We start from the raw sequence: 27,005 nt of genomic DNA, 5'->3' as shown, positions 1-27,005 counted from the left end.
GGTATTTAATGTCTTAATATATGATGTCTGAAGTGGTTCCTGCAGCTCTTGCAGCACCGCTTTTGCACGCAGAAGGCCTTCGAGCAGCAGGTGTGCGGCGCCAGCTCTGACCTGCCCTGCTGGAGGACGGCTTGGGCCCGCAGAGGCTGCAGCTTTGGGTTTGTGGGGCAGCTGGGCCTCCAGCAGGGCACCTGCGCCGGGCCGTGCTGGGCTGCCTGCTGCCCCGGCGGCCGCTTGTCCCTTGCGCCCGGAGGGGCGGGGCCAGCGCGGGCCTAGCGGCGCGTTCCCGCTCGCAGCGCCGGGGCTGCCCTCGCCATGGCAACGCGCCCCGGCACCCGCTTCCGCTGACGTGCGGGCGGCGCGCCCCGCCTTAGCCCCGCCCCGCCGCCTGTCACTCACGGCCGCCGGGCGCGCGAGGGCGGCCGTTGGGCGCGCGGGGGCGCCCGCTGCCGAGGCGGGAAGTTGTGGCGGTCGTTGGCGCGCGCCCTCCTCTCCCCTCAGCGCCCCCCTCTGCCCTCTGCGCCAAGCTGCCCGCGGCGGGGCCGGCGGCGGCCGGGGCTTGGCTCCCCGCCCCCCGGGGGTGTGAGGGGCCGGGGCAGGCGCCGCCGCCCCTCCCGCCGTTTGGGGTGCGGTGCTGGCGGGGGTGACCCTGGGGGGCCGGGAGATCACAGGCGGGCCGCACTTACGACCTCACGGGCGGGCTGTCCGCGCCACCTCACGGGGAGCTCCCGTGAGGCTGCTGGGAAGGCTCCAGGCCGGCTGCCCACCGTGGCCCAGTAAAGGACTTTACCTGATAAAAACAGGAGAAATGACGAAGCTAGATGAAGACCAACTTCTTAAATGTAAAACTTATTCCTTTTTATTTGTTCGGATTTTTGTTTTTAGGGTTAGATACTTTTCGGTTACATATTAGGACTGATAAAGATTATGTTTTGGTAGAGGGGGATGGTGTTATTTTTATTCAATGTTTTCCAAATTCTTGGTGACTGGCAATACTGCTAGTGAGGCAACTATACACAAAACTGGTAAAGCTGATATTTCGGCATTTTAAAGTTCTGTAACGAGCTTTGTACCAAGATCCATGTTTAATGGAGGGAAGAAGATACAAAAGAACAATCTGGTTGAGAAAAGGGAACACAGGCAATTGAGAGACTTGCATAGAGAGTTTATCCCTAAAATACAAAAATGATGAAGTTGTGAGCGTGTATCATTACAAACCTCTCTTGTATGAAATGTGTTAATGTCTTACTAGAAGTTCTAGCCCTGCGATCTCTGGACACTTCCCTTCAACTTGCCTTGGGGTGGCTGTTGCGTTCCTGAGGCCCGGACTGATCCCTTGCTCCAGAGGCAGGCCCCCAGCTCAGTGCCTTTCCTTTGCCCTCGGCTGAGCTGATGCAGCAAAAGCCCAGTACGTTTCTTCCCATTCCAGGTGTGACTCCCCAGCTCTCCCCTGTCTTCATCTCTGGCCTGCGTCCTGCCTCATTACCCTCACCGCACATCTCCAAATGCAATTATTTTCTTTGTAAACACTGCTGCTGAACTAGGTGTTTCCCATCAGGGTAGCCAAGTCAGTGGTATTTTAGCTGCATGACTGCTTGTTTGCCTACCTGTCTCAGTACAAAATTTTAAACACTTTTTATCACCCTCGCCTTTCCCCCTCCTACCAAAAAAATTGTTTCATATGTCGTGCAAAAAGCATTGGTTAAAATGTATGGTAACCCACTTCTGCTCATTTAGGCACAGGTTTGGCCTCTATGGTGATACAGCATTTCCCAGTATTAAGCTCTGTTGCACTGGTTCTGTGTGCATGGATGGGTGCTCTGGTCCTGGGCTGTGGTTTCTTTGTCTAAACCATGTGGTAGTCTTAAGACCTCAACTTCCTACTGCAGAAACTACACGTTATTGTAGATGCTGGCTTGTCTTCTTAGCAACAGTGGTTGCAAGAAACAATAGGGATGGAGCAAGCTGAGAAGCTGTGCTGCTCTAATTGCATTTGCCTGTGAAAGATGGTTGATGAAGATGCACTGTAAAAAGTGAGCTGATATAATAAGCACTGATATAAAGCTTATTAGTTAAACCACAGGCACAATTACCACAGCTCACTTTTAAAGGGACTTCTAGCTTTGAAACTGCAATCAGAAGTTGTAGTGATAGGTTTGAATTTGTCTAAGTGAATTCAGTAAAGCTGATGGATGTCTACCTGTTTTCATTTGTTCCTAGAATGGGTCTTGGGTACAAAATATGATGCAGACTTTAACGTACGGTCCATTTTTTTCTAAAATATTGTAAATAGCAATGACTTTGGGATGCAGCACTGATTCTAGTTGTGAATTTCTAGTTGTGAATTTCTGAGTGAATTTTGCATTGTAAAAGAAAAAAAAAAAGACCTGTTACTAACCATTTCCACTGGCATCTGCCCTGAGACAGAATCCCTCAAGAAAATACATAGCCGTCAGAGTAGACCTGCTGCTTTTCTGTGCTGGGGAAAGCTGAAGATCATAGCTGCAAGTTATATACTGCTGGTAGCAGGGGCACCATTCCGAGGCAATGAGCAGCTACATGGGGCTTTGGCCCCAGGAGGTTTGGTCAGCTGCAGGGATGATTCCAAGGGAGGATGAGACTGTAGTTGCTTTTTCTCCTCTGATGCAACTTGCAAAAGTTTCCCTTTGCAGGTTGTATCTGATACGCATTTCTCAAAATGTCAGTTGAGGATGGAGCATGAAATGCAAAACTCTGTTTACCTTGGGGAGCTTGGGTTGGTAAGAGGAATGCTGCCCTGCTTGTGGGAAGTTCAGGTTTGGTCTGTAATTTGATCTGTGGTCATCTTGACAGTTGAAATTTGATTATGGCAAAGTGTATTTTATTAGATTTCTATAAAGAAGATTGGCAGAAGATGCTGTGCATTTATCAAGGCAGCTTTCTAACGTTGCATTGCTGAAATGACGAATGTATGATCAGTTGTGCTTATTATTTGCTTTACCTGAAAACTCTGAAACATTGAGGCAAAATTGTAAAAGCAGGCAGAGAATATAGTCTTTTTTATTGCACAGTTTCACTGCTTCTGGCAGGAAATGTACAGCATGTGACAATTCAGCCTGGTGACAGCTTTGTAAGTAGATCAATAGAAGAGATTACTTAAGTTTATACAGAAGTTGCAGGTACTATAGAAAGGTAGCGGGATTATGATTTGTAAACCTTAAACCACACTTTCCTGCACAACAGTCTGCAAAGATATTATTTTTTGTAAAGCAGGTATGTGATTTTCAGCTGCAAGGAACTTCCTCTTTCTTCACAAGCGCTGAATCAATGTTGTTTCTGAGAACCTGCATCCCACTGTTGCCTTCTAGTTTGTGCTTGAGTGATCAAGCGTTTTGTTAAGTGAAGGGGTTGTCATGAGCCATTTTGTGACTCTTCATGTTTTTGATGTCAAACTTCAGCCAACAGAAATGGAGACCCTGGATCTGTTGAAGAATTGTTTGGTGTGCAGATGGGACCTGCGAAGGAGAGACCCCAGAATGCTACCTTGCCTTCACTCGTTCTGTAAGGACTGTCTTCCAGATTTGATTCAAGGATATAGATGTGTTCCCACTGAGTATGAAGTTCTATATGAAGGTAATATTCAAGAATTGCTGGCTTGTGCTCTTTCTATTACAGTATTATAAAAGTAGATGGATTTAGAAATGCTTTTTGTATCCTATTCCTTTACAGCACTAGTTTAAAAGAGTAAACTGGGAGACTCAAGGTTTGTATTTGTAAGAGAGTGGATTGGGAGCAAGCCTCCTTCATTAATGTTTTTCATCCAACAGCGATGTTTGGAAGAGAAATGACACAGTTGGGCAATATTTAGCATTTTCCAGAATACACCAAGTTTCAGTTACCAACTCTGACGTTATGAATATTTGATTTGTTTAGCTTAATAAGTGAATAAATGCTACAAGGTAGTTTCTAGCCTACATTTTTATCCGATCTTTTGGATGTGTTGGACCTCTCTGTGATACCGGTTGTGGTGATGGATTTATTCGTCCTTCCCTACCCCTTGTGCACCTCCACCCCCCAACATGAACACAAAAACATCCTGTTCTTTGTTCTTAACAGAGGTCGTAATAACTGTAAGAACACGTGTGTTGTGGTGCACTGAAACTTTTCCTTTTATCTCATTGTAAACATGGTTTCTGTCGATCTGAACCCTTCTGGCTGTAGGGTATACTGTAAATCACCCTAACAAGCTGAGGAAACTAGTGAGGATGAGAAGCATTTTGTGATTGTGGCTTTTGAAATCCTGAAGTTATTTCTACGATTTTTGGTAGCGATGGTAATAGAAAATACATAACTTTTTTGGAATAAGACAGGACTTAGATGACAGAATACAGTCATTTTAACTCGATGAGTCTTAATTGCCATGGGGAAGCATTCCAGACTCATTACTAATTTATAAGAAGAGCAAAGGCATGTAGATTACTTGTATTTTCACAGGCTTTGAACTTCAGATGAATAAGAGGCATCGTTTATTATCTCTTCCATAGCAGATTTTAGAATCATGTAGGAAGAGAAGATACCTTCCCTGAGGTGATGGTAATCTGAATTGATGAGATAACATAAACTAGACACATTCGGTTTGAGAACAAAGGGAAACAGTGTTAGGAGATCACTGTAGAAAGGCTAGCAAAACACAGAAGATAAAGGCAAAGAGAATAACCTGATGGCAAAGGAGAAAGGCTATTTGTATGTAGGGTACAGACAGAAAAACATATAAAAGTAGAAGACGACAAAGAGCAAAGCAGTCATTTCAAGTAAATGTCTCCTTAAAATTTTTAATGCCCAATCATAGAGGCTTTAAAATCTGGGGGACCTACTTTATAACAAAATGCTGTTGATAACAACCACTCCATTACTTTTTATGTATCCTCAATGGACATCTAAGCCATTCCTCTCTCCACCTTGTTTGTGAAGTGGAAAAGTTAATTTATACCACTTGGTGATCTTGGATGAAGTGCTGGAGGTTCTCATGAGCTGTTAAAATATCAGATATTTCTCCAAGCTCCTGAGTGCATTAGGAATTATTTGTCTATAGCAAATTGGAGCAAGTACTGGTATATTTCTGTATACTTGTAGTTTCTCCATTTACTTCCTCATTCTCTTGTAGATAGGGAACTTCTATGACAAAAAGCGAGATTAGAGAAAAGAAATAATGAATGGTGATGACCCAGTAAATGAAGTGAAACACCAGGTGCAGAGACTCAGTTAACATATGAGCAAGAAGAGCAGCAAAACCAAAACATCTGTGTCTCTTATTTAAGTCAATGGCTGAAACTGCAAGCACCATAGGTCAGCCAGGATAAATTTATGAAGTCTTCTGATGGCATGATGCTAAACATTGCTTGTCTTATCTGCACCAATTGCTGAGTTATTGCTGACTGTTAAAGGGAACAAATGTGACTTAAGCTATTGACAGATGTCCACTTGCTGCATTTTATTATTTCTATCTGAAAGTACACAGTTTTCTTTCACTTGTAAGGTAGGTGCTATATACATGGATCCCTAATTGTGAATGCTTGTTAGCGAGGCACATCCAAAACTCAGCCAAGCATTGGTCATGCTTGCATTTAGTGTGTTCAGAGATATCTTCAAGGAGGTTTATTTAAAGAAAAAGATTGAGCTGTAGGACTCCTTTGGCTCTGGGCTTATCTTCAATTTGATGTTTTGGTGTAAGAAGTGTGGTGTACTGGTTCCGGCTGTCAATATAAAACACAGTGCCTTATCTTGTACTAAGTATGTATGTTAAAAATAACTAACTAACAAAAAGCACATCTACAGAGTTCTTTAAACTCTATTTAGGCTTACAGTGGAGTGCAGTTTGGCCACTTTGGTTTTACAGCTTGTCTATTTCCAGGACCTGAATAACCTTGTTTCGATGCAATCATACAAGGCAAGTGATGCACTGCATCACATCTATTAATTCTGAAGGAGAATACCTATTTGGTTTAATTAGATCCACTTCACACCAAATACATGTTTTATTTCTAAAAAAGGAAGCAGAAAGGTAGTTCTAAAGAGGGAAACTGTTCATAACGTGTATATTTAGACATCTTAAAATGTATTTAAAGTTGTTCAGCCCTTCTTACTCTGTCGTTCAGCTGCCAAATCCAAAAGGGAAGTGAAACAAAGGGGGGTTTAGTTATATAAATAAGAAGCTGTAGAGTGGGAGGTTATCTTCAGAACTGTTTCCTATAACCTATAATTGGGTCTCCAAGGAAGTGTAAATTATGCCTGCAGCTTGAGCTGTAGCTAATGCTCTCTGAGAATAATTATTCTGATGGTTGTTGGAGGAAAAAGAGCAGAGGAATAGGTGCAACATGTGGACAGCAAGTACAAATGTGTTGTGTATCATAGCTCTACTGTTTGTTTCTTTATGCTAATCAATTCTCATGATAATAATAGGTTAATTATCTGCATTGATTTGTTTCTGAGACAACCAGCTTGAGGGTTCTTTCTATTTAAACCTGAGCAGACTGGAAGACCTTGAAACAGCTGCTGCTTTTGATGTTCAAAAAGTCTTTGTACTCAGTTTCCATACCTGGTGTAGAGGTTATGGTTCTCACTTTCAGAGATGATTGCTGCAAATTATCCACAGCTCTGTCACTTACAAATTGGAGTACTACAATATCAAGTACTTGAGAGCACTCAGAAATTTTGGTTCTTTCTTTATTTGTGCTTCTAGAAGGAACACTCTGGATGAGGGTCACTGCCTTGATGTCTGCTTACTATTCCCAGGGTTTGATACAGTGTGGCAACTTTAATTAATAGGAATAAGAGTGCCATGGGATGCGCAAGGTCTGGTCTGTGGGGAACTAGGGCTCCAACAGTATATGGCAGAACCATGTTGTTTTCCTGAAAGCTGATTTTGGATATCCCAGGTATGGAGTTGGAGTGTCCAGACTGGGTAACTGTGTCTGATTACTGGATCCACTGTCCTTGAATTTCCATTTTCCTCAACCAACTGTCTAGTTACTATTGCTGATGGGAGTGTGAGAGTGGAAATAAATATGTGGCATATGAAAAAGGGCTGCAAACCAGTTCAGCAGAAGAAACTGCTGCTGCTGAAGCTTTTCAGGGCTCAGAGGTGTGTGTATAAACACAACACACACAGGGATGTCTGTACGTGTGTTGCTTTTTAGTGCTGGTGGCTTTTGTGGTGGTGTCAGGTGCATTAGCCTTCTATGGGTGATAGCTGAGTAGTGGAGCCCCGGAAGGATGTAGGTGTAGGACTATTCCTCCACATCCCTCATGTGATGAAACTTGGGAGTCTGTTCATTACAATCTGGTCTTCAGTGATTGTTCAGTACTAACTGCTAACTCAAATACACTGAGAATATCTTATATGTGGTTTATCCTGCATATAATTCTGAAATAGGGTTTTGTTCTGCATATCACAGTGAAACAGGGCTTCATTCCAATGTTAGGATCCTTGCTAGCCTTTCTAAATTCAGGGTCATCTCTTCAGCAGTGAAATGTGATGTCATAAATAATGACTTATGCAAATGTTCTTACCTCCTTCCTACCAGTGTAATTTCCTTTAAAAAAAAAGAGCATGCCCATAGCTTTTTGCTACTTCTAGAAGTTTTGATAACAATAGTGGACTTCATTTGGCATCATGATTGCACCATAGCTGAATTTGGCTCCTGATCTCTTAGTACGTTAGCTGTTGTTTGAGTCCTGTAATTCCATGTTGAATTGCTATTTAGATCCAGATATTGCATCATTCTCATACGTACAAACAGTGAGTCTCTAGGGCTTCTGAATACTCTCCCCTTCACCCACGGTGCTGTAATAATGGTATATTTAAATGAGCTGTCTGCAAAGTACAAGCTCTTCAAACAAATTAACAATGTTGTTTAGAGTGGTAAGGTGGGAAGGCAAGAAAAATACTTAGAGAGCGGTCTGCAAGATGTACTGTGGGAGCGAATGGTGGTGTAAGACCTGCTGTTACCAGGACCTGGAAAGGCACTTCAGTTCTGCACCCTTGCTCCAGGTCAGTCTGAGTGGAGAGAAGACCCAGGCAAGAAGGGAAGTATGATGCTGCTATTTGTTCTCATGACAGGATTTTTATTCCACCGCTTCAGGAAAAATACAACCAAGGCAAGTTAACAGAGGCCTGAATGAATCTGAGAGGCAAGGGCAAGTAAGAAGGCAGGAAGAAAAAAAATATGCACCTTCTAGTGGCCTGGTACATCATTCTGCTCGACTGATTTGTCAGCATTTCTGGCTGAAGAAGGGGAAGCAGCCCCAGACAGTCCATAAAAAGTGCAGCATCTTCAATCTGCAGTACGGCAAAGCCTGATTCCAGGGAGTGCACTGTGTGTGCAGTTCTGCTTAATAACCACCTGCTCCCCGACACAAGTGACTTTGTGTGTAGCCCCCTAAGTGACTGTTTATCCAGAGGACAGGTAAGTGGTTTCTAGGAAATTGTACCGTACTGGTGATTTGTGCTCTGAGCATGAGCACAGCGTAGTGCACTCCCTTTGTGTTGTTAAAGTAGCTGCTGCTTGTGGCTATTTGTAAATATGTATGTAAGGTTTGCTTAATTTCAGGGTAATTGCTTCACAAACGGTTCTGTATTGTATTTATTGTGTCAAGCTATCATTAGATTCTTTTGGGAATTTATATTGAAAAAAGTTGGGTATTTACAGGGAGCACAGGTTTTTATTACATGGAAAAGGAATCAAATAAGAAACCCAATTAGCTGAATGAGTATCATCTCCAAAACTACCACATTCAGGGAATCCCTCCTGTGCTTTTAATGAAGTCTTAAATATAGAATTCAGTATTAGGACAGGTGAGAAGGTGCTTACTGATTAGTCCTCCTGGAGTAGGGGATTATTTCCAATACAGTATTGCCATGCTGTCCCCATTATTTTTTCTGTTAACTGTTATGCTCTTTGTTCTGATTTTGTTATTAAGCTTAGGGCTATACATGTCTTACATTCATCTCAAGGGAGTGTTAGATTCGAAATCATTATAAATCACAGTTACTTGGATGTTTAAGGTACACTTTGATGTTTACACAATCAAAGCTGTACTTGATGGTCTGTGGTAGTGAGTCTAATACGACGTTCTGACCTGTGTGTGCATGCGACTCAGTCCATGTGTATCTCTGGAACAGCAATGAATTCAGTAGCGTAACTTGGATCTAAAACCTGGGAAGAAAAATATCAGGAGTAGTGTCATCTACCTCTAAAACCATGACTGTTCCATATTTCTTAATACCACTGCATTTCTCAGTATATATAAGGAGGCTTTTGTGCAGAACTGAAATCCATGCATGATGTATGTTTTCTTAGGGTGAAAATTGTTGAAGTTTTCTTTAAATACATTTTAAAATATTAAAAAGATGGTCTTGCCCATTGTCAAATGAATGCATTCTTTATACAGTGTATTTTGTACTTCACTGGTTTGTAGCAAATTAGTAGAATTTTAAGTTCACATGAATGCACCTGAGGCCATGAGCATTCCATTGAATATCATTCAATTGGTATAATTTGATTTAACATTCTGCACTAACTGAATAGTGTTGGAATGTAATAAAATAGTAACTTCAATATTAACTTTTTTTTACCTTATATGGTGTGTAGATGGAGGTTGTCCCTGCTACGGCAAAGTCCTGAGCACTGCTTTTGTTTCTGAGTAAACAGCTGTTCCCAGAAATGTTTTGTGTAAGGCTGTGTACTCACTCATATGGCCTGTTGATAGAAATAACAGAGTGGCACACATTTCTTACTTCAGAAATTAACCCGTTGATAATTTCCCCTTTGGTCAATTTGCAGCATATTATGTAGTCTCAGTACGGAGGTTTTCCTCTCTGTATTAGCCAGGTCGAGAACTGGTGCTGCTTGGGCAATGCTGTTATGGGAGTAAGAAACTGGTTCAAAATCTCAGAGGGCTAGAGGTGATTCCCTGCAAAGTCAGTAGATGGTTTCCTACTGACTGCACTGTGAATCAGAGCATGTCCTCTGAGACTTATCTGAGAAGCTGTTTGCAAACTAGGTACTTTGCTTCCTAGCTTATCAATCAAAATGTATCTGTCTTTTTATTTCTGCTGCTGTTATAACTTGTGTCACTTTGTCACGTACTCACAGGGAAACTTGAAAATTGTTTCAGTTTCTAGGAATAAGCAGTACAATTCACTGGTGCTTGTAGTACGCACCATTAACAAGGAGTAGGGGGGCACTGTCTGTCTAAGAAAGTAAGTCTTAGGTACTGCAGTGCTCCTACTGTTTTTACATTTCTCTAGAGAACCAAGCTGTTAACAGGCGTCCAAAAGACACACAGTACTGTAATTTGGAAAGCATGGAGGCGTTTTAATGTGACTGATATGAAAGCATTCTGTTGTCCTAGGGTGTAACATATAAAGGTGATCAGCTACAAATATGGTGCGTAAATAAGAGACCTTTTCAGCTGTGCTCCTTATATTAAGGATGCAAAGTACAGGAAGAGTTTAAAAGGCTTCTTCAACTTTCTGCCATCACAGTCATCTTTATCAGATGAATTTTTAGCTTCCTTGTAACTCCTGCCACCAGAATGCACTTAAACAAGGCTCAGTTTGCAAGCCTAGAAGATGAGCAAAGCGTTGACAACTGCTTGAGTTGCCCTTTCCCTTGGGGTGACTTGTAGCTGAGTAGCACAGGCACCTGTGGATACTACCTGTTCCTTCTCCCATCTACATGAACACACAGTGTTACATGACATGCACAGTTAAACAAGGCTGAGGTAGACCATAGTCTGCCACTTGGGCCATCAAATCACAGTTCTGTTGTAAATGCAACCTTGGGAGATAGTAAACAATATACTTTTGCTTTTATAACAAGATTTGGGCTAAAAAAGACTTGAACCTCATGGAAGCAGTTCTTAGTAAGATGTCCTCTTCAAAGGAGATGTAACAGAAGTCAAAGCTTCTTCAAAACATTTATGAATGAAAGTGAACGTATTCAGACATCTGACTGTGTAGTGCCGTTGTCAGAAGTGGTAATGTAGGAAGGGTTTGGGGTTTGTGTGTCTGTCAGTGTAAAGTGATGCTGAACAGCAACCCAGTTCTGAAAATGTGAGATATTCAGGGTTAGAATTGTGCACCTGGCCAGGGACTGCAGGAGCCATTCCCAAGAGCAGGTAATACTAACACCTGGAAAACATGAGAGTCTCCGATAACTGTCTAATGTGAAGAGTAATTGACATCTTAAGGTATAATTACTCTACAGGCCACTCTCCTTATTAAAAAATAGTTTTCATTAAGGAAAAGAGTGCATTGAACATTGTCAGTCCAGTAGAAAGCTGTCATTAATCCTGCTTTTAAAATCTTGCTTTAAGTGACTCTGCATCATTTAGTCTTGGAGAATACTGCTGTTAGTTATCATAAACAGATCATTTGGCAAGGTGAGCATAGCACTGAAATTCTATTCTTAACAGAATGGAAAAAGATACAAAAAAAAGGCTTGATGAGATATGGCAAAAAAAGACTGACACACCACCAGCATCTCTGAAGGACTGAATTCGTATCTACAGTAGTTTACAGAAATGTGGTCAGAAACATGCACACTCCTTTAAAAAGAAACAAACCAGAAACACTAGACCTTCTAGAAAAATGTAAGTTCTAATTCAAGAAGTCTGGGAATGAAACTGCTAGCAGAGGTGCAAAAATGCATGTATACAGTTATGGACACCTTCTTGAACTGTTGGTTCTCAGCCCAGGCATACACTAAGATTCATCCCAGTTGCACTCAGTAGCTAATGAAGGCAGAATCAGGTTTTGCTGCTCGTTTTGCTTTGCTTTGCTTTAGGGGTGATCATGTTTTGCCACCTTTGGATTTGTTGTAATAGATGACTTGCAATTCTGAGTTTTATTTATGAAACATTTTTTTTGTCCTTTACCTTTATTCTGACTTGTTGCTTCTGCTAGCAGCACGTTACTCCTCTTTCATTTCACTTGGATAGCATGCTGCACTGTAAAACTAGTATTAGACAACGTGTGTTTTATGCTTTGATACACCTCTGGTAATGTAAAGCTGGTCTAGAACTAGCAAGTATCAGAAATCACAAGTAGTTCTGTAACGAGGGGAATACAGTTTAAGTGCAGCTCAGGTTTTATCAGAGCTGTAAGCCCTAGTAATTTTGTGGGAATTTGGACATGCAGATATCCTTGATAAATACTGAAATAAGTCAACTAAACTATAGTGTATTACTAGGGATTTTGTTGCTTTGTTTTTCTTTCCTGTGTGTTGAACTAGATCTAGCCACAAACTTAGGCCTTGAAGAATGCCTGTTTCCTGGAACTAAGTATGTCTGTGTGATGTAAAAATGCTAGCAATACTGAAGTGTGGTTTATACAATTTCCTTGTTCACATGGCTGGTGTGCATTGTTTGATTTGTGGGTTGGATTTTTTTTTAAATTCAGGTATCCTTTCCTGCCCAGTGTGCAAACAGACCTGCTTTGCAAGGGATGTAGTTGAAAATTTCTTTCTCAAGGACTTTCCCACTGGTAATTCAGCTATGGCAAAGGTAAGTGAAAACCAGTGAGCTGGGTGCCTTGTGAATTGTTGAAACGCTAGCAGATGAACACTGAAAACAGAGCACATTTCATGTTGAACAACAGTCTCTCTTACGGTTTGCTTATGCAGCACTGTAATTATTTCTCTCCTAGAGATGGACATACTGCCTTCATAGTACTTTTTAAACTTTATTTGGAGAATGAGTTTGACTCTATATACTTAAAATAGTCTCGATTAAAAAATCACAATACTAATGGTGTAGGACTGAATCTGTGACAATATATTAGGAAGATATGAGAAAGAATCTCTTGGATTCTTCATTGTTCCTTTTCTGCTCTCAACACAAAGTAAACAGAAGCAGACTATTGGCCGATTGGTTATGCCAAGGTTACCCATTAGATCTTGTGGGCAATTATAATTTTCTGATTGTCTGTTTTAACGATAAAAAAGGTCACATCATATTTCAGTTTTCCATTGGGGAATGGATGCAAAGGGTAATTGGAAGGCGTAGGATTATTACCTTGGCCTTCTATTGACACTGTATATAAATGGATTTAACTTCCGTTAAATACCCAGTTAACAGGCCAGACTATTCTCATAGTTTTTCAATTTTTACTACTTTGGGTCACAAGAGGGACAGAGAAAGGGGTGCATTTCTGCCCCCTCTGTTACAAAACAGTATTATTTTATTTGCATGAATAAGATTGATTTCAGAATGTGGTAGTATTACCTGTAGCTGGGAGTTCAACCAGGTGAAAAGTTGTCAAAACTGTTCTGTAACCTGCTGATGGCTTTATCCAAAGTGTGATCCAAAGCAAGTGAAGAGTAACAAAGAATGAGGGATATTGGACCTCACGTTCTGAACCAGCTCCTGGACCTCAGTCTCTTTTGCACTTTTGCTTCCTAAGTAGTCTGGATAGCCACGTTGGATATGCAATTTCAGGGCCTTTGGGTAGAAGGGAACACTTTTTCCATAATGTAGGACAGAAGATAGAACTTTCCACTCCTTTTTACTCCTGTAGGGGCAGCAACAATTTGTAGGTTGGTTCTGTCCCATGCAGAAGGCTTGAGACTGCTTTAAACTGTGCAAGTGTCCAGTGACATTGTTGCAAAAAAGTGTAGAGAGGATGCACCACTCCCTGTCAGTCATTTCTGTGTTTCATTTTCTCCATTGTTAAAAAGAAAAGAATGTTTAATCTAATCCATGGAGTGTTCTGGGGAAATTAAAAAAATAATGCAAGTGTGTTGACAAGGTATAAGGCGCTTGAAGAGTGCAACATAACTTTACCTAAAACAGAAGGAGGTCTATTCGCACACACTGTTCAAAGAGAAGAAGAAAATTCATAAGATATTGCTGAATGTTTAGAATGCACTTATTATACTGGGATTTCTTAATTACCATGACTCACATAATTTACCTTTCAATGAGATTTGTGTAGAAAGGAAATCAAGTGAGGGTATCTAATGTCTTCAAAAGCACTAGCTTATTTTTTCAAACCTTTAAAAGAAGATTTTTCTTTTCTGTAATCCCTTAGGAGTCCTAAGAGCAGTTCAGTAAAGCAGATTTCTCACTGGAGTTTAAGAGTACCCTAGAGGGACTTGTGAACCTTCCTCATAGTTTTTGGCTTGCTTCCTTTTTATTAACAGTCAAGTCACGTATCAGTGAAACTTGCTCACTGTCTTTTAACTACCACTCCCCAAAAAACCTAAAGACAGTTTCACCGTCAGTAATATCAAAAGGAGAAGCACAAGCTCATCCAACTGAGGCACAGCTGAACTTCCACCATTTTCTTAATTTACCTAATATGTTCAAATGGGAATCTGGCAAGGCTTGTATCAAAGTGGAAGCAAGATGTTTCTTAGTGTGTGAGACAGTGAGGCCTAAATGATAGAATGCGCTGTATACTATCAGCAGGAGTTTCAAAAATATGCAGTTCAGCATCTCTTGCCCAAAAGCCCATTTCCACATCATAAATAATGGAACTCTGGGCACACTTTGTGCTCTGCAACTTACAAGTAATGTTAACACAGTAGAGTGTCAATGTAAGTTTGTCAGACTGACAGCGGAACAGTTGCAGGTAAACTTGTGGTTAAGCAGTTTTGGTTACTGCAGAGAAAGCAGAGCTTCCCTTAACTTTTGACCTGTTCCCTAAGCTGGCCCTTCATGGGTACATTTTAAATTAGACACTTCTTTTTGTATAACAAGTTTTGCTTCCCAGAATAAATACCCTTGCATTTTGGTTGCGCAAATTATATTAGGCTTTTTGGTGTAAATTATTATATTACCTTTTGGAAAACATTGTTGATAAGCAAATGGCTAAAATAGCAGGATGGCTTACACAAATACTTCCCTGCCTAGATGATCAAACACATTTAAAACTTTGCTTTGTTGTCTTATTGTCAAGAATTGCCCAATCTCTTTGAAAAAGATTGGGAATACTTAGAAACTCTTTAACGAGCTGATAAGAGACCTGTTGTGAAATTCCAGCCCCACTGAAGGGAATGGTAAAATTGAAATTAATTTCAGCAGAACAAAAAATTTTTTCTTCTTGTGCTGAAGTGAATCAGAACTTGACTCACTTGTGTTTCAGAATTTAGGCAGATATAGATGTTCTACTTAATGTTGAAGCCATGACTTAAAACTAAGGTGACCAGCAAAGAGCTGTGACTGTTCTTCCTTCAGGCTTTCTATTCCCTGAGACACTGCAAAGAGAAACTCTTCTGTTCAGTTCATGGGGCTTGCATCAGGGCGTATGTGCTGAGTGCATACTGCTGTATCCTTCTCTCCCTGTTTCCCATCAGAATAGTTGGCATGCAGTTGTCACTGAACTGAATTGAAGATAAGCTGATGCCCAACAGAAAGGACACCATAGGAAGTAATTTTGCCATCTATTTTTAATTGCTTGAGTAGCCCCCTGAGTAGTAGCAGTATTCAGGAACTATGCATAAGTACAGTAGATACATTGTAACCTTGTAGGAAATGTTTGAGTTTGATAAACTGGGGGCAAAGCTTTTATGCTTTGATGATGGTAAAATGACATCACTCTGTTCATTCTGTCCATTAGTACCTATTTGTGGCTATGGGAAGTCAAAGACATTAATATTAGGAGTTTTCAAACAAGGTACTTTATGCCCAGTGCAAATCCTTTTTAGAAGAATTATCATTATAGCTATCTTGAAATAACTCTTGAGTTCACTCTGGATACCAAAGATCAAATTACCCATTTCATTTACGTGCTGCTTTATTAATTTCCCCTTTAGTGACGCTTCCAGACAGCATGGCCTATGTAACAAAGGGCATTTCCTAAATTGTTGAATCAATCAAGATGATAGTTAATTAAGGTTTCCAGTTGTTCTCATGTTTCCATGTCTTACGTTTCCAGCTTACCACATGTGATACCAAGATAAAATTGAGCTCATTTCTGGTTAGCTCTTTAGAGAACTGGAACTAAGTTTTTCATTAATAGTATGTTGTCCCCACATTGTTTTCTAAATTGCCTTACCTTTGGCATGTTTTATGTATTTTTCTGACAGTTACACTGTATCAGAGTGGTTCATACAATGCTAAAGCAAACAGAGTAAGCTCTAATTTTGAATAATGCAATGTAGACTTAGAGTACCTCTGCTGAAGTAGCTCCAGTTTGTGTTTATATACGTGAAAGCAGAAGTGGATTCTAGTCTATAGATTTTTTAGTTTGTTAATAATTAGTAAGAGAAATTAATGAAAGACACTGATATTATATGGTGAAATGCTTCTGTATAATGTGATTAGAAAGGAATTGGTAGTTAGATTAAAAAACTTTTTGATGGGTTATGTTTGACTGTAACATTTCACGTATTTACTTGACAACCTAGACTATCTTTTCTGAGGTGGAAAATATCTGTATCTACCTATCTAAATATCTATACATATATAAGCATATAAAAGTAAGGCGTACAGTCATTTGATGTATTAAAGCCATCAGTAAGTAGTGCAACACTAACAGAAAGGGATTACAAAGCACACTACTCATTTTCAGAAGTAACTTTTAACCTAACACTGCTTAACTGAATTCAGACAAGCCTTATTTTATAGTTTCATGGCTTTTTCATTTCACAAAATAACAAGAAATTATGATAATTTCTTCTGACTTCATATGTAACATGGACATCAGAATTTTGCTGAATAGTTCTTGCATCATGTCATAATTATGCTTGATAGTGCTAGAGCACAAAAAGACAACCAATTTGATTGAAGAGTTTCAGATTTTAATTTTATTGTTCCCTTTTACAACAATAACCAGACTCTTAAAATCACTTGAATTGCATTAGTCTGAGGAAGAAAAATATTAACCTTACCAATCTGAATCATAGTCTATTAAAGATAACAGTTTGTACGGCTGATTTGTTATCCTTTTTTGTAATTTCACTTTTTGTTCTTAGAGCTGCTCCACGTGTAAAGAAAAGAGATCTGCTCACAGTCTCTGTACAAGCTGCAATAAGTGGTTGTGCAGCTCATGTACAGAGGAACACAGGCATGGCAAGGAATCTGGAGACCGCTTCCTGTCTGCATCCCTGAAGGGCTGCACAGGTACTGAAGATGCACTTTGAAATTTTGTTTCTTCTCATATCAGTTATTCAGTTGAAAAAGGAGCAGTTGCAGGCTCTGTGCCACAGGCACCATACTCTGTGTGTGTGACTCAGAAGGACATGCATGTGTCAATGCGAGATTACGTGATTTTTCTATAACTTTAGGGCTATTGCTACAATTGGTATTCCGCAGTATTTGAAAAATTTCGGATATTTGTGTTTCACAGAGACATGCCTTTTCAGTCTGAGGAGTGGTGGGCTAGGATTTGGTAGGCTACAGCAGCAACAGGCCTTGCCCTTTCAGTATTTCTGTCCTCTTTTGGGTCATTTCCTCCAGGATACTACTATAAAGCAATTCCTGTGCTTATGGGCAGGGTGTGGGAGGGAGTCACAGATAGCAAAAGGCTATGATCGCTATAGGATGTTCCTTTTCTAAGCCTGGAGTGAAAAACATGGCTCCTGAGTGTGACCTCTATACTGCCATCAGCAAGCACAAATAAGTCTGCTGGCAAATGTCTCATCCCTATACAATGATGATCCACAGAAAAAATTATCATCTCCTATTACTGTTCATTATTTTCTTTTCTTATATGCTAGAAATCTGCTGAGGAGTATGTTAACCTAAATTTATGTAAGTTTAATGTAAGCAATTTGTGACTTAAAGTAAGAGTTTTGCAATTTTGTGCAATAATTTATGTTTACATCTTGCTCACATATGACATTGTTTGTGCTGGAGAGTTTGCACTGCACTATCATTCTTCATAAGGAAGATGAAGGACAGAACAAGGAATAAACATAGGTGTAGCCCACAGATTATGCTTTTTATATTACGATTTTTTATTTGGCTTTAGGGTTTTGCTTGTATACTTTAGGCTTGGCATAGATGGAGATTTTTGAAGTCCTGGGTGTTCATATTGGAGTTTGAGGCTCTTGAGACATGATATACCATTGCCAAATACAGTGTAAATAAGAAAAAATATCTGTAAGTATAGTAATAATAAAAAAGCACAGATGACATTTAAATGTTTTCTGGGTCTTTTCTAGAGAATAATATAAACTGAAGTTCCCCCAGGCCCCCCTCAAATGCCCTGATTGGATGGACAATATGTTTGTCTTCCTGAGTTGATGGCAAGATAAGGATTGTGGTTTTGAGGCTCCAACTGTTTATAATTCAGTATCACTTTAAGTAAGGTTACCAGCTCATATTGTTGACAAATAATGGTAAGAAAATATACCTGTGGTTTAGTTGTGGTTTTGTGTGTGCTGTATAAATAGAAAGATGCAAACACATAAACTAAAATCTTTCTCTTTTTAGTCCTAAATCTTGTGCGACAACAAAAAAAAAAAAAAAAAAAAAAAAAAAAAAGGAGGTTGGTAGTGTATATATAGGGTAGTTAATCTAAAAAATTATTGGAAGTGTAGTCTGTGCTTTATTATTATTATTATCATTAATAATAATAATAATAATATCTTCGTTATCATTAATATTATTATTATTGTTAAATTAATTAATTAGGACATTGCTATCCCCTCAGGATATTTCAAAGGAAGCAAATACTAGGATATACTAGAACTTGGGCCGGTTTTGGGGTTTTTTTTTCCTTTTCTGGAATTAAAGTATCCTCTGCTTTCAGATTTGGTAGCTGCCTTCAGCTTGTATGTGGTGCTTCTGAAAAACAGCCACCTTCTTTGTAGGCCCTTGTAACCATTAAGACCCTCTCTACCCCATTGATCTTGCACCTTTGAACTGTTCTGTCTTTTGCCATTTGCTTTACAAGGGACAAAATTCCTTTTGTCATCTCAAGACTGTAAGATTCCCTGGGTCTGAAATGAAGTAGACCCACACACACTCCAAATGCATTGAATCCTGCATATTCCTATTCATTTTGATAGTTTTTTCCTTGAGTGGCAGGAGCCTGGCTTCCCTGGGAAGCCTTTCTTTCTGCTTCTTCCTTCATGATACCTGTGCTCTGTGTAACACATTTGATCACCCCGTTCCACGCAGAACCTCCAACTCTCTTGGCACAGTTCCCCATCCACTTACCTTGTGCATCCCCTTGCTTCTTTCCTGGGTCGTTGACTGTTCACTGGGTGAGACCCAGCCTATGCAGCTGGATGGCTGAGCTGGATGGCACCCTTAGCCTGGTGACTCCTGAGGTCACGCTGCGGACCACTCTGCCAAATTCATGTGATTTTCGAGAGCTTTACCCTTCATTCAAATTTGTATTTAGAAGGTAAGGGTGTAGAGGGGAACAGGACTAGGCTGGGTCAGAAAAATGGCATATTTTATAAGAAGAAAACAAATTTAAAGTAGCCAGATTTCTTTTTTTCCTACTGACTCATCCTTTGTGGGTCAGAAATAAAGGCCCTCGGAATGAATGCTGCTGGCAGGGGGTTCCCTGTAATGGCTTCTTGGTGTTGGAAATGGCTCTATTCTTGTTGGAAACAGCTTTATTTTCAGCTCCATAGCATTCTGTAACATCTGGCAGCTTGGCAGGGGGTGATGCTAGTTACATTTCATCATTTTGAACATGCTTCTTGAGAACTAGAATGGGAAGTTATGGGAGTGGTCTCTGTCACAGTTCAGCTAAAAATTCTTACTGAACTCCTACATTGAAAAACAGACCTTTTTTTTTAAGCATAAAACCAGATAAATAGCATACACTTCATCACTTTGATTCCTCCCTGCCCTCAAATTCCCCACTAATGTTGATATGTTGTATTGTTGCTCCATTGTATTCATGTTAGCTGAACAATTTCTAGACATACTAGCAAAAATTCCTGTTCTCTTGTGAGTGCCAGGCTATTGCTGCTGGTTATGCATCTGAAGAGATAATGAGATGTATAAGGCCAGGATAAAACTATAAACAAGCCCTGCTTCATGTAATCAGATGGTTCTTTTAGAAGAGACATCAAGACTTTCAATAAAATTGTGAGAGTTTGGCAACTCTTTTTCTGAACTATAGTAGTAATCCTTGTCAATGACACCATTGCTTTATATTCCTCAGCAACTGAAGACGAAGCAAGTGAGTTTTCCTTATTTTGTCCATTGCACAGTCAAGAGCCGCTCAAGCTGTTCTGTGAGACCTGTGATACCCTCACGTGCTGCAGCTGCCTTCTGACAGAGCATAAGGAACACAGGTACCACACATGGATTGCTTAATCATAATCCCATCTAAAACTGTAGGTAATTTAGAATTTAAGACTGTTCACCTGCACTTCTGTTAGCTGAACTTGCAGGCTAGTCGAAACTTAAAAGCCATAGCAAACTTAGTTCAGCTGTCTTAGGCCCAAGCAGTGTAACACATGAGTTACCACCCTCACAGAATCAGTCATGGCTCTCAGCAGGGTGTACTCTCCTAATTGTATTGTCTGCCCAGATACTATGTAGGCATGAGTATGCTCAAAGGCACAAGATGAACTCAACATGAGAACTCAATACTTAACATGATTCAAATACTTCTGTTTATCGGAGACGTGGTGACTGTACACGACCAGAGTTACCAACTTAAGCGTGCTGCTTGCTTGTGGAAGTGTGTGAGTAATGTAAGGAGCTGTCTATACGCAGTGACACTTTTTTGTGAGATCGGCCTGCCTATATGAACAACAATGATGTTCAGCTGTCACAGAGAACATTTGTAGTAGGAAAGAAGCAGGGACCATGTCCAGACAGGCTTAAGGTAGCTCATCCCCTACATTTATCAACCGATAAATTGATTACTTATCAACAGAAAAAAACGTGGTGTGAGAATTTCCCCTTCTTTCACAGGTTCAGACATCTTGATGAAGCTTTGCGAAATCAGAGAGTTATCCTGGAAAATGTCATAACTAAAGTGGAAGAGAAAAAAAATGGGATTCAGGTTTCAGCTAAACAGATTGAAGACAGGTAATGGCTATGCATTTTTTTGTCACAAAGGCGGGTGATCAGTAAAAATGTTATTTTCTCTAGATGTAGGTTAACAGAAGTAAATGCAGATGTTATGTTTTTTTTCTTGGAGGGTAGGAAATCCTAGGAAGGTTAGAAATATCAAGTTCATGTTTAAGTGGTACTGACCAGTCATGGCATTGTAATCCAGGTTTCCATAGTCCTTATAAGACATGTGACAGCTGACTTTAAGAATTCTTTGTACAATCTGTTTCTAAACTATAATTTGAAAAGATTGAAAATAAAAGCTATTTTAAAATATATTGTTTCTTCAAGGAACCTCAAAGCAAGCTGCAATTCCATTCGAGACTAGTATTAAAATGAAAATATTTCATTATATGAACTGGATTTCAGCTACTGATTATATATTTCTTAGCTGTTGGATCTCTCTTCTGCATTTAAAAAAAAATTTCAAACACCTTGAAAGAGTACAAATCTGTTTATACTATTTATACTCTAGTATAAAGTGAATTATTTTTTTTATTTGGCTTCTGTGGTGTTTATGGACAAAGAACTTAAGACTGTTCTTGTCATGATGTTTGAGAGAGTCAATCAGCATTAGCCTGTCACATCCAGAGGGTAGTGGCCAGTGACTCGATGTCCAGATGGAGACTGGTGACAAGTGATGTCTCTCAAGAGTCCGTACTGGGACCGGTACTGTCTAGTATGTTTATCACTGATGTAGACAGTGGGATTGAGTGCACCCTCAGCAGATTTTCAGATGACTCCAAGCTGAGTGGTACAGTTGATAGTGCTTGAGGGATGGGACGCCATTCAGAGGGACCTGGACAAGCTGGAGAAGTGGGCCCATGTGAACCTCATGAGGTTCAACGGGGCCACGTGCAAGGTCCTGCAGCTGGGTTGGGACAACCCCACACAGCAACACAGGCTGGGGGGTGAAGGGGTTGAGAGCAGCCCTGACAAGAAGGGCTTGGGGGTACTGGTGGATGAAAACCTGAACACGAGCTTGCAACACGTGCTTGCAGCCCAGCAAGCCGACCGTATCCTGGGCTGCATCAAACAGTGTGGCCGGCAGGTTGAGGGAGGTGATTCTGCCCCTCTGCTCCACTCTGGTGAGATCCCACCTGGAGTATTGCATCCAGCTCCGGAGTGCTCAGCACAGCAAAAACATGGACCTGCTAGAGTCGGTCCAGAGGAGGGCCACAAAAATGAGTGGTGGAATGCCTCTCCTATGAGACGGGCTGAGAGAGTTGGGGTTATTCAGCCTGGAGGAGAGAAGGCTCTGGGGAGACCTCACTGTGGCCTTTCAGTACTTCAACAGGGCTTCTAAGAAAGTTGGGGACAGACTTTTTAGTAGGGCCTATAGCGACAGGACAAAGGGTAATGGTTTTAAACTGAAAGAGGGTAGATTCAGACTAGACAGAAAGAAGAAATGTTTTACGATGAGGGTAGTGAAACACTGGCACAGGTTGCCCAGAGAGGCTGTAGCTGCCCTAATCCTGGAAACATTCAAGGTCAGGTTGGAGGGGGTGCTGAGCAGCATGATCTGATTGAAGATGTCCCTGCTTATTGCAGGGGAGTTGGACTAGATGACCTTTAAAGGCCTTTCCAACCCAAAACATTCCATGATTCTATGATTCTGTGTTTGAAGAGAAGTTTGGGAGAACTTACAGGAAATGGTACAACTTTCACTGGAGTTCTCTGTCAATAGTTAGATCAGTTTTTGTAACAAATAACTACTAAGCTCTGAATAAATGACATACCAGTTAGCTCATCCAGGAATGTGTATCTCTTACCCATAGGTTGCTTGAAGTAAAACAATTATACAAAAAGGTAGAAAATCAAATAAAAATGGCCAAGATGGTTTTGATGAATGAAATCAATAAACGAACAAGCATTCTTCTTGAACAACTTGAAGTAAGTAAGGCTATTTTCTTTGATACCTTGGGAAATTAAACTAAATTAAATTTAATTCCAGTGCCAATGGTAAAAATATAGACTGTGAGAGTTATTGTCCCTTTGCTTATGTTTTCAAATATTTTCTTTTTTTTTTTTTTCTGCAGAATTTTATGTGGAATCAATGGTTGACAAAGATTCAGGATGAAGTGGCAAAATGCTTAACATGCTAACCACATCATCTAATGCAGTTACAGGGGATATGTGTGCACCTTTTGAGTAATTAGGAAACAAACAGCTTCTGGTTTTAAAGTTTAATTTGTAGAAGACCACTAGCAGCACATTTAATACCCTGTTTTGAAAATGGTCCTCTGGTCTACTTTCTGTAACAGAGCCTGCAGGTTTGACTCTTCAGTTTTTGGATGTCCAGTTGAAGTATAAGTGATTTTAGTCTGAAATGTGCTGAGCACAAAACCTACTATTTGCTCTGATCAGAATTTCCAGTTCTCAGTTACTGGGTAATTTTAGCAGGCATTGGAAAGACAAGGCACTCACTACTTGTTACCTACCTTTGAACTTACATATTTGACTCAAATATGGCTACTCAGCTAAGCAGCTTTACAAAAAAAGAGAAATGTATGCTCTCATTTCAGTATTATTAAACATAAGGTAAATTCAGTGTTCATATGTTTTGACAACGTTTCAGTGTTTGTCAGAGTTATCTGTAACCACAATTGAACTGTGCATATACTTGAAGTATATGATGAAGTGCATATAGGGGCATCAAGTGAAATCAGGAGGTGCCAGGTTCAAATCAAACAAGGGCAGATAGTGCTTCACATAAATGGTAAATAACTGTGGAAGTCCTTGCTGCAAGATACTGTGCATAGGTTTAAAAGTAATTAGACAAATTCGTAGAAAAATACACTGAGAGTGATAATGTAGCCTCTGTCTTTGTGGTCCCTAAATCGTGAACTGCTGGAAACTGGATCAGAGGAAATGCTGCGTGCTTCCCCTTTTTATATTCTTTCTTGTGTCTCTTCTGTCGTTTATTGTATGAGAGAAGAAAGCAGTCCAGGTACAAATTTGATCCAACTTCTACAGCTTTTTTGGGTTACATTATTCTGTTAAACCAAGGCCAGAATGATGTTGTTGTTTGCTCCTGGAGAAGTCATTGTTCTTCCTGAATTCAGACATATCTGGATAGGTTTGAAAAGATTCTAAATAACAGTGTCCCTGCAAAGGATGCATAGTGTAGTGCCAATGATTGTATGCATTATGTGTGCCTGAAGAATGACAAATGTCTTCTACTGATTCACATTATTAACAGAAAATCACCAGTGAAAAGAAGCAGAAATTGGAGCAACAGCTACAAGGTGTTGTGGTTTTAAGCAGACAAGTAGAACATGTGCAGAACTTCATCAGCTGGGCAGTGTACAGTAAAAACAGCATCCCATTTCTCTTCAGTAAAGAACTGGTAAGAGCAATACTTACTTTTTCAATAAATTGAAATTGTGCAGTAAATGTGAGAACTGTTTTAAGGGTTTTATATTTCTCAAGTAAAATATTTTTCATGATCTTCTAATTTTGAATAAAATCATTGTCCTTTGATTTGCAGATTGTATTTCAGATCCAGCGCTTGTTAGAGACAAACTGTAACACAGACATAGGCCCTCCTCTGAAGATCAGATTTACTTGGGATCCCTCCTACTGGACTAAACAACTGTCCAACTTGGGTAAGAAAAATATATTGTTTTTTATTAGGCAAGTGCCCAAAGCTGGACAAGACAGACAGAGATGATACAGTACTTTCCCTAAAGTGCTCTTTTGTTCTAACTTCCAGTTTTGTACCTCTTGTCATGTTCTGAAGAAAAGCTAGTGTGGCTGCACTTTCCTGTTTTTCCCTCCAGTTATATCAATTCACCTATTAAAATACAATGTTATATGTAAATAATACCTCATATACATTACCTAGAAATTAAATACCATCTTTGATGGTCTTAAAAAGTCACTATGTAAGAACACAACTACTAGTTCAGTGGAAGAACTGCGCAAAGCTAAACAAATAACTTTTAACTGAAATTACTTAACATGTAGTGTCACTGGCTATCAAACAGCCTTGATTTTTCCCAATGTATTTGAAATTCAGTTCTGTCCCAGCAAGCAGTAGCTCTGTACCACACTGTGACTCTGACAGTCCTGTAAGGTGTTCCCTGCGTGAAATGGAGTGTCTGCAGTGGGCTTTGTGCTATTTCCTGGGCCTTACCCAGGGGCAGCTGGGCTCAGTCATGCCCATGCTCCTCAGATCCTTTAGTATTTTAGTGGCCAAGGGACCTGAGCAGTGCTTGAGATACAATTAACTCACAAAGATGGCTTTAAGACATTGACTGTATAATAATTACAGTGTTACTTATATAATGAATGTGCATACTGTGACTGTTTCCCACCAGCTATAGATTTCCCAACTGCAGTGGGTTTTTACAGTAAATTCAGTTTGGTGGGCCAATCAACGGTCTAAAAGATTGGTTCTCTTCCCATTTTGAGATATTTAAAACTAGATGGGGTAAAACACTATCAAAAGTATTACAAGGAATAATCTCTTGACTAAAAGCATGGGCAAGATCAGTTCATAGGTCAGTTCTATTTCTAGCTTTTATGATTCTCACCTGCATGACATCAATCTCTTTTATTTTTGTCACTTTCATGCTGGAACAGTCTTTTTTACCTGTGCTTATGGGTGAGAAGATATACTCATACTTTAGTGAAAAATGAAAGTAGAAGCCATATCCATCAGTTACAATAAAATAAGTTGAGGTCAATTTTTCAAAGCATTTGCTGATAATTCAGCCACGAGTTCCACTGACATCAGTGGGAGTTTGGTGTGAATTTAAATCACTGAAAAATCTTGAAAAATGTGTCTTGAAGGTATGTTGAAGGACTGTTTGGATAGGATATTTTAATATATTTTATACTTGAAATGAAGACAAGGAAATGGCCATTGCTCACAGTTTTTATTATGTAAATTTGTCAAGATCACAGGAGGGGGTAAATGCTGTTTTTTTCAGGAGGTTTTGCTGTGGAAGGTGGACACATTTCTCACTCAGATGTGCTACTCTCTGGAAATGTGCAAGGATTACAGACCTCCTTGTATCATGGGCACCATTCACCAGCATCACAGCTGGAGCCTGTGAATAGCCAGACCCATCAGTTTCCACCTGCAGTTCAGTGTCCTATGTCTGTATGTTGCTCGCACCGCCTCAGTGTAACTCACCCAAACAAAGCTCAGCCTTCTTACCAAGACATAAACCGCCATCAAAATTTTCGACAACCTCCTGAACTGCATCATCAGGACTTTCCTCTGCAGTACAGCATGCAGCAACATGACAAAGAACAAAGAGGGGGGGGGCAGCCTATGAAACTAACACAGTCTGGGCTGGAACAGCAGTCGCGGTCAGAGCCAGAGAATGTATCCAGGAGGATAGGAAAGCACTTACCGTCCCAGCAGCTGCAGCAAACAGCGCCCCTGGGTTATGCTGTTGTATCGCATGAGACTCAGCAAGTTCACACAAGCCATCCACAGCCATTCCACACACAGGCTTCTTTGCAGACATCAACTGTGCAAGTGCAACTTGGTCATCTCCAGAAGATAAAATCTAACCACTTCCAGCAGCAGCAGCTGCCACCAGCATCACCACCATCAGGTCAGAATGAGAACACCCACAAACAAGTCATCCAGCAGAGCCTGGACATAATGCACCACCAATTTGAACTGGAGGAGATGAAAAAGGATCTGGAGCTTCTTCTGCAGGCCCAAGGACAGTCCAGCTTGCAGCTGAACCAAGCCAAGCCACCTCAACACGTGCAACAGACCATAGTTGGTCAAATCAACTACATAGTGAGGCAGCCAGCAACAGTTCAGCAGCAAATCCAAGATGAAGCACAAGTAAGTTCTCTAAAAGTTCTTTGCTACTGTGTTTAGTCAATGTAAGCTCAAAAATGGGAGACACCTTTGAGATTTATATGGTTGGTTGAACTTTCTGTTGTCTATGTTTGTATTCAGCAGAGGCTTCATGCCTCATGCAGATTGAGGCAAAATTTTCTGTAAAGTGCTGCATAAA

At 40.3% G+C, this 27,005-nt stretch overlaps 1 protein-coding gene across 7 annotated transcripts in view; it reads left to right on the top strand.

The window, feature by feature from the left end:
* The first annotated feature begins 675 nt into the window (after positions 1–675).
* TRIM66 (tripartite motif containing 66) overlaps positions 676–27,005 on the top strand; it is a 51,794-nt gene continuing 25,464 nt past the window's right edge. For 3 of the 7 annotated variants that reach the window (XM_055814341.1, XM_055814337.1, XM_027778346.2), the window contains exons 1-9: positions 3,293–3,612; positions 12,443–12,546; positions 16,959–17,106; positions 20,114–20,246; positions 20,875–20,991; positions 22,794–22,908; positions 24,218–24,364; positions 24,506–24,623; positions 25,953–26,830. In XM_055814341.1, coding sequence (XP_055670316.1) covers positions 3,393–3,612; positions 12,443–12,546; positions 16,959–17,106; positions 20,114–20,246; positions 20,875–20,991; positions 22,794–22,908; positions 24,218–24,364; positions 24,506–24,623; positions 25,953–26,830 — 1,980 coding nt within the window. In that variant the 5' untranslated portion in view covers positions 3,293–3,392. Of the gene's footprint in view, positions 843–1,260; positions 1,409–3,102; positions 3,253–3,292; positions 3,613–12,442; positions 12,547–16,958; positions 17,107–20,113; positions 20,247–20,874; positions 20,992–22,793; positions 22,909–24,217; positions 24,365–24,505; positions 24,624–25,952; positions 26,831–27,005 lie in introns of those variants that run through there. The other 4 variants (XM_055814336.1, XM_055814339.1, XM_055814338.1 and 1 more) reach the window with 4 other exon arrangements.

The sequence above is a fragment of the Falco peregrinus genome, chromosome 9 (assembly GCF_023634155.1).
Source record: "Falco peregrinus isolate bFalPer1 chromosome 9, bFalPer1.pri, whole genome shotgun sequence".
Lineage (NCBI taxonomy): Eukaryota > Metazoa > Chordata > Aves > Falconiformes > Falconidae > Falco > Falco peregrinus.
This window is presented reverse-complemented; position numbering and strand designations above follow the sequence as displayed.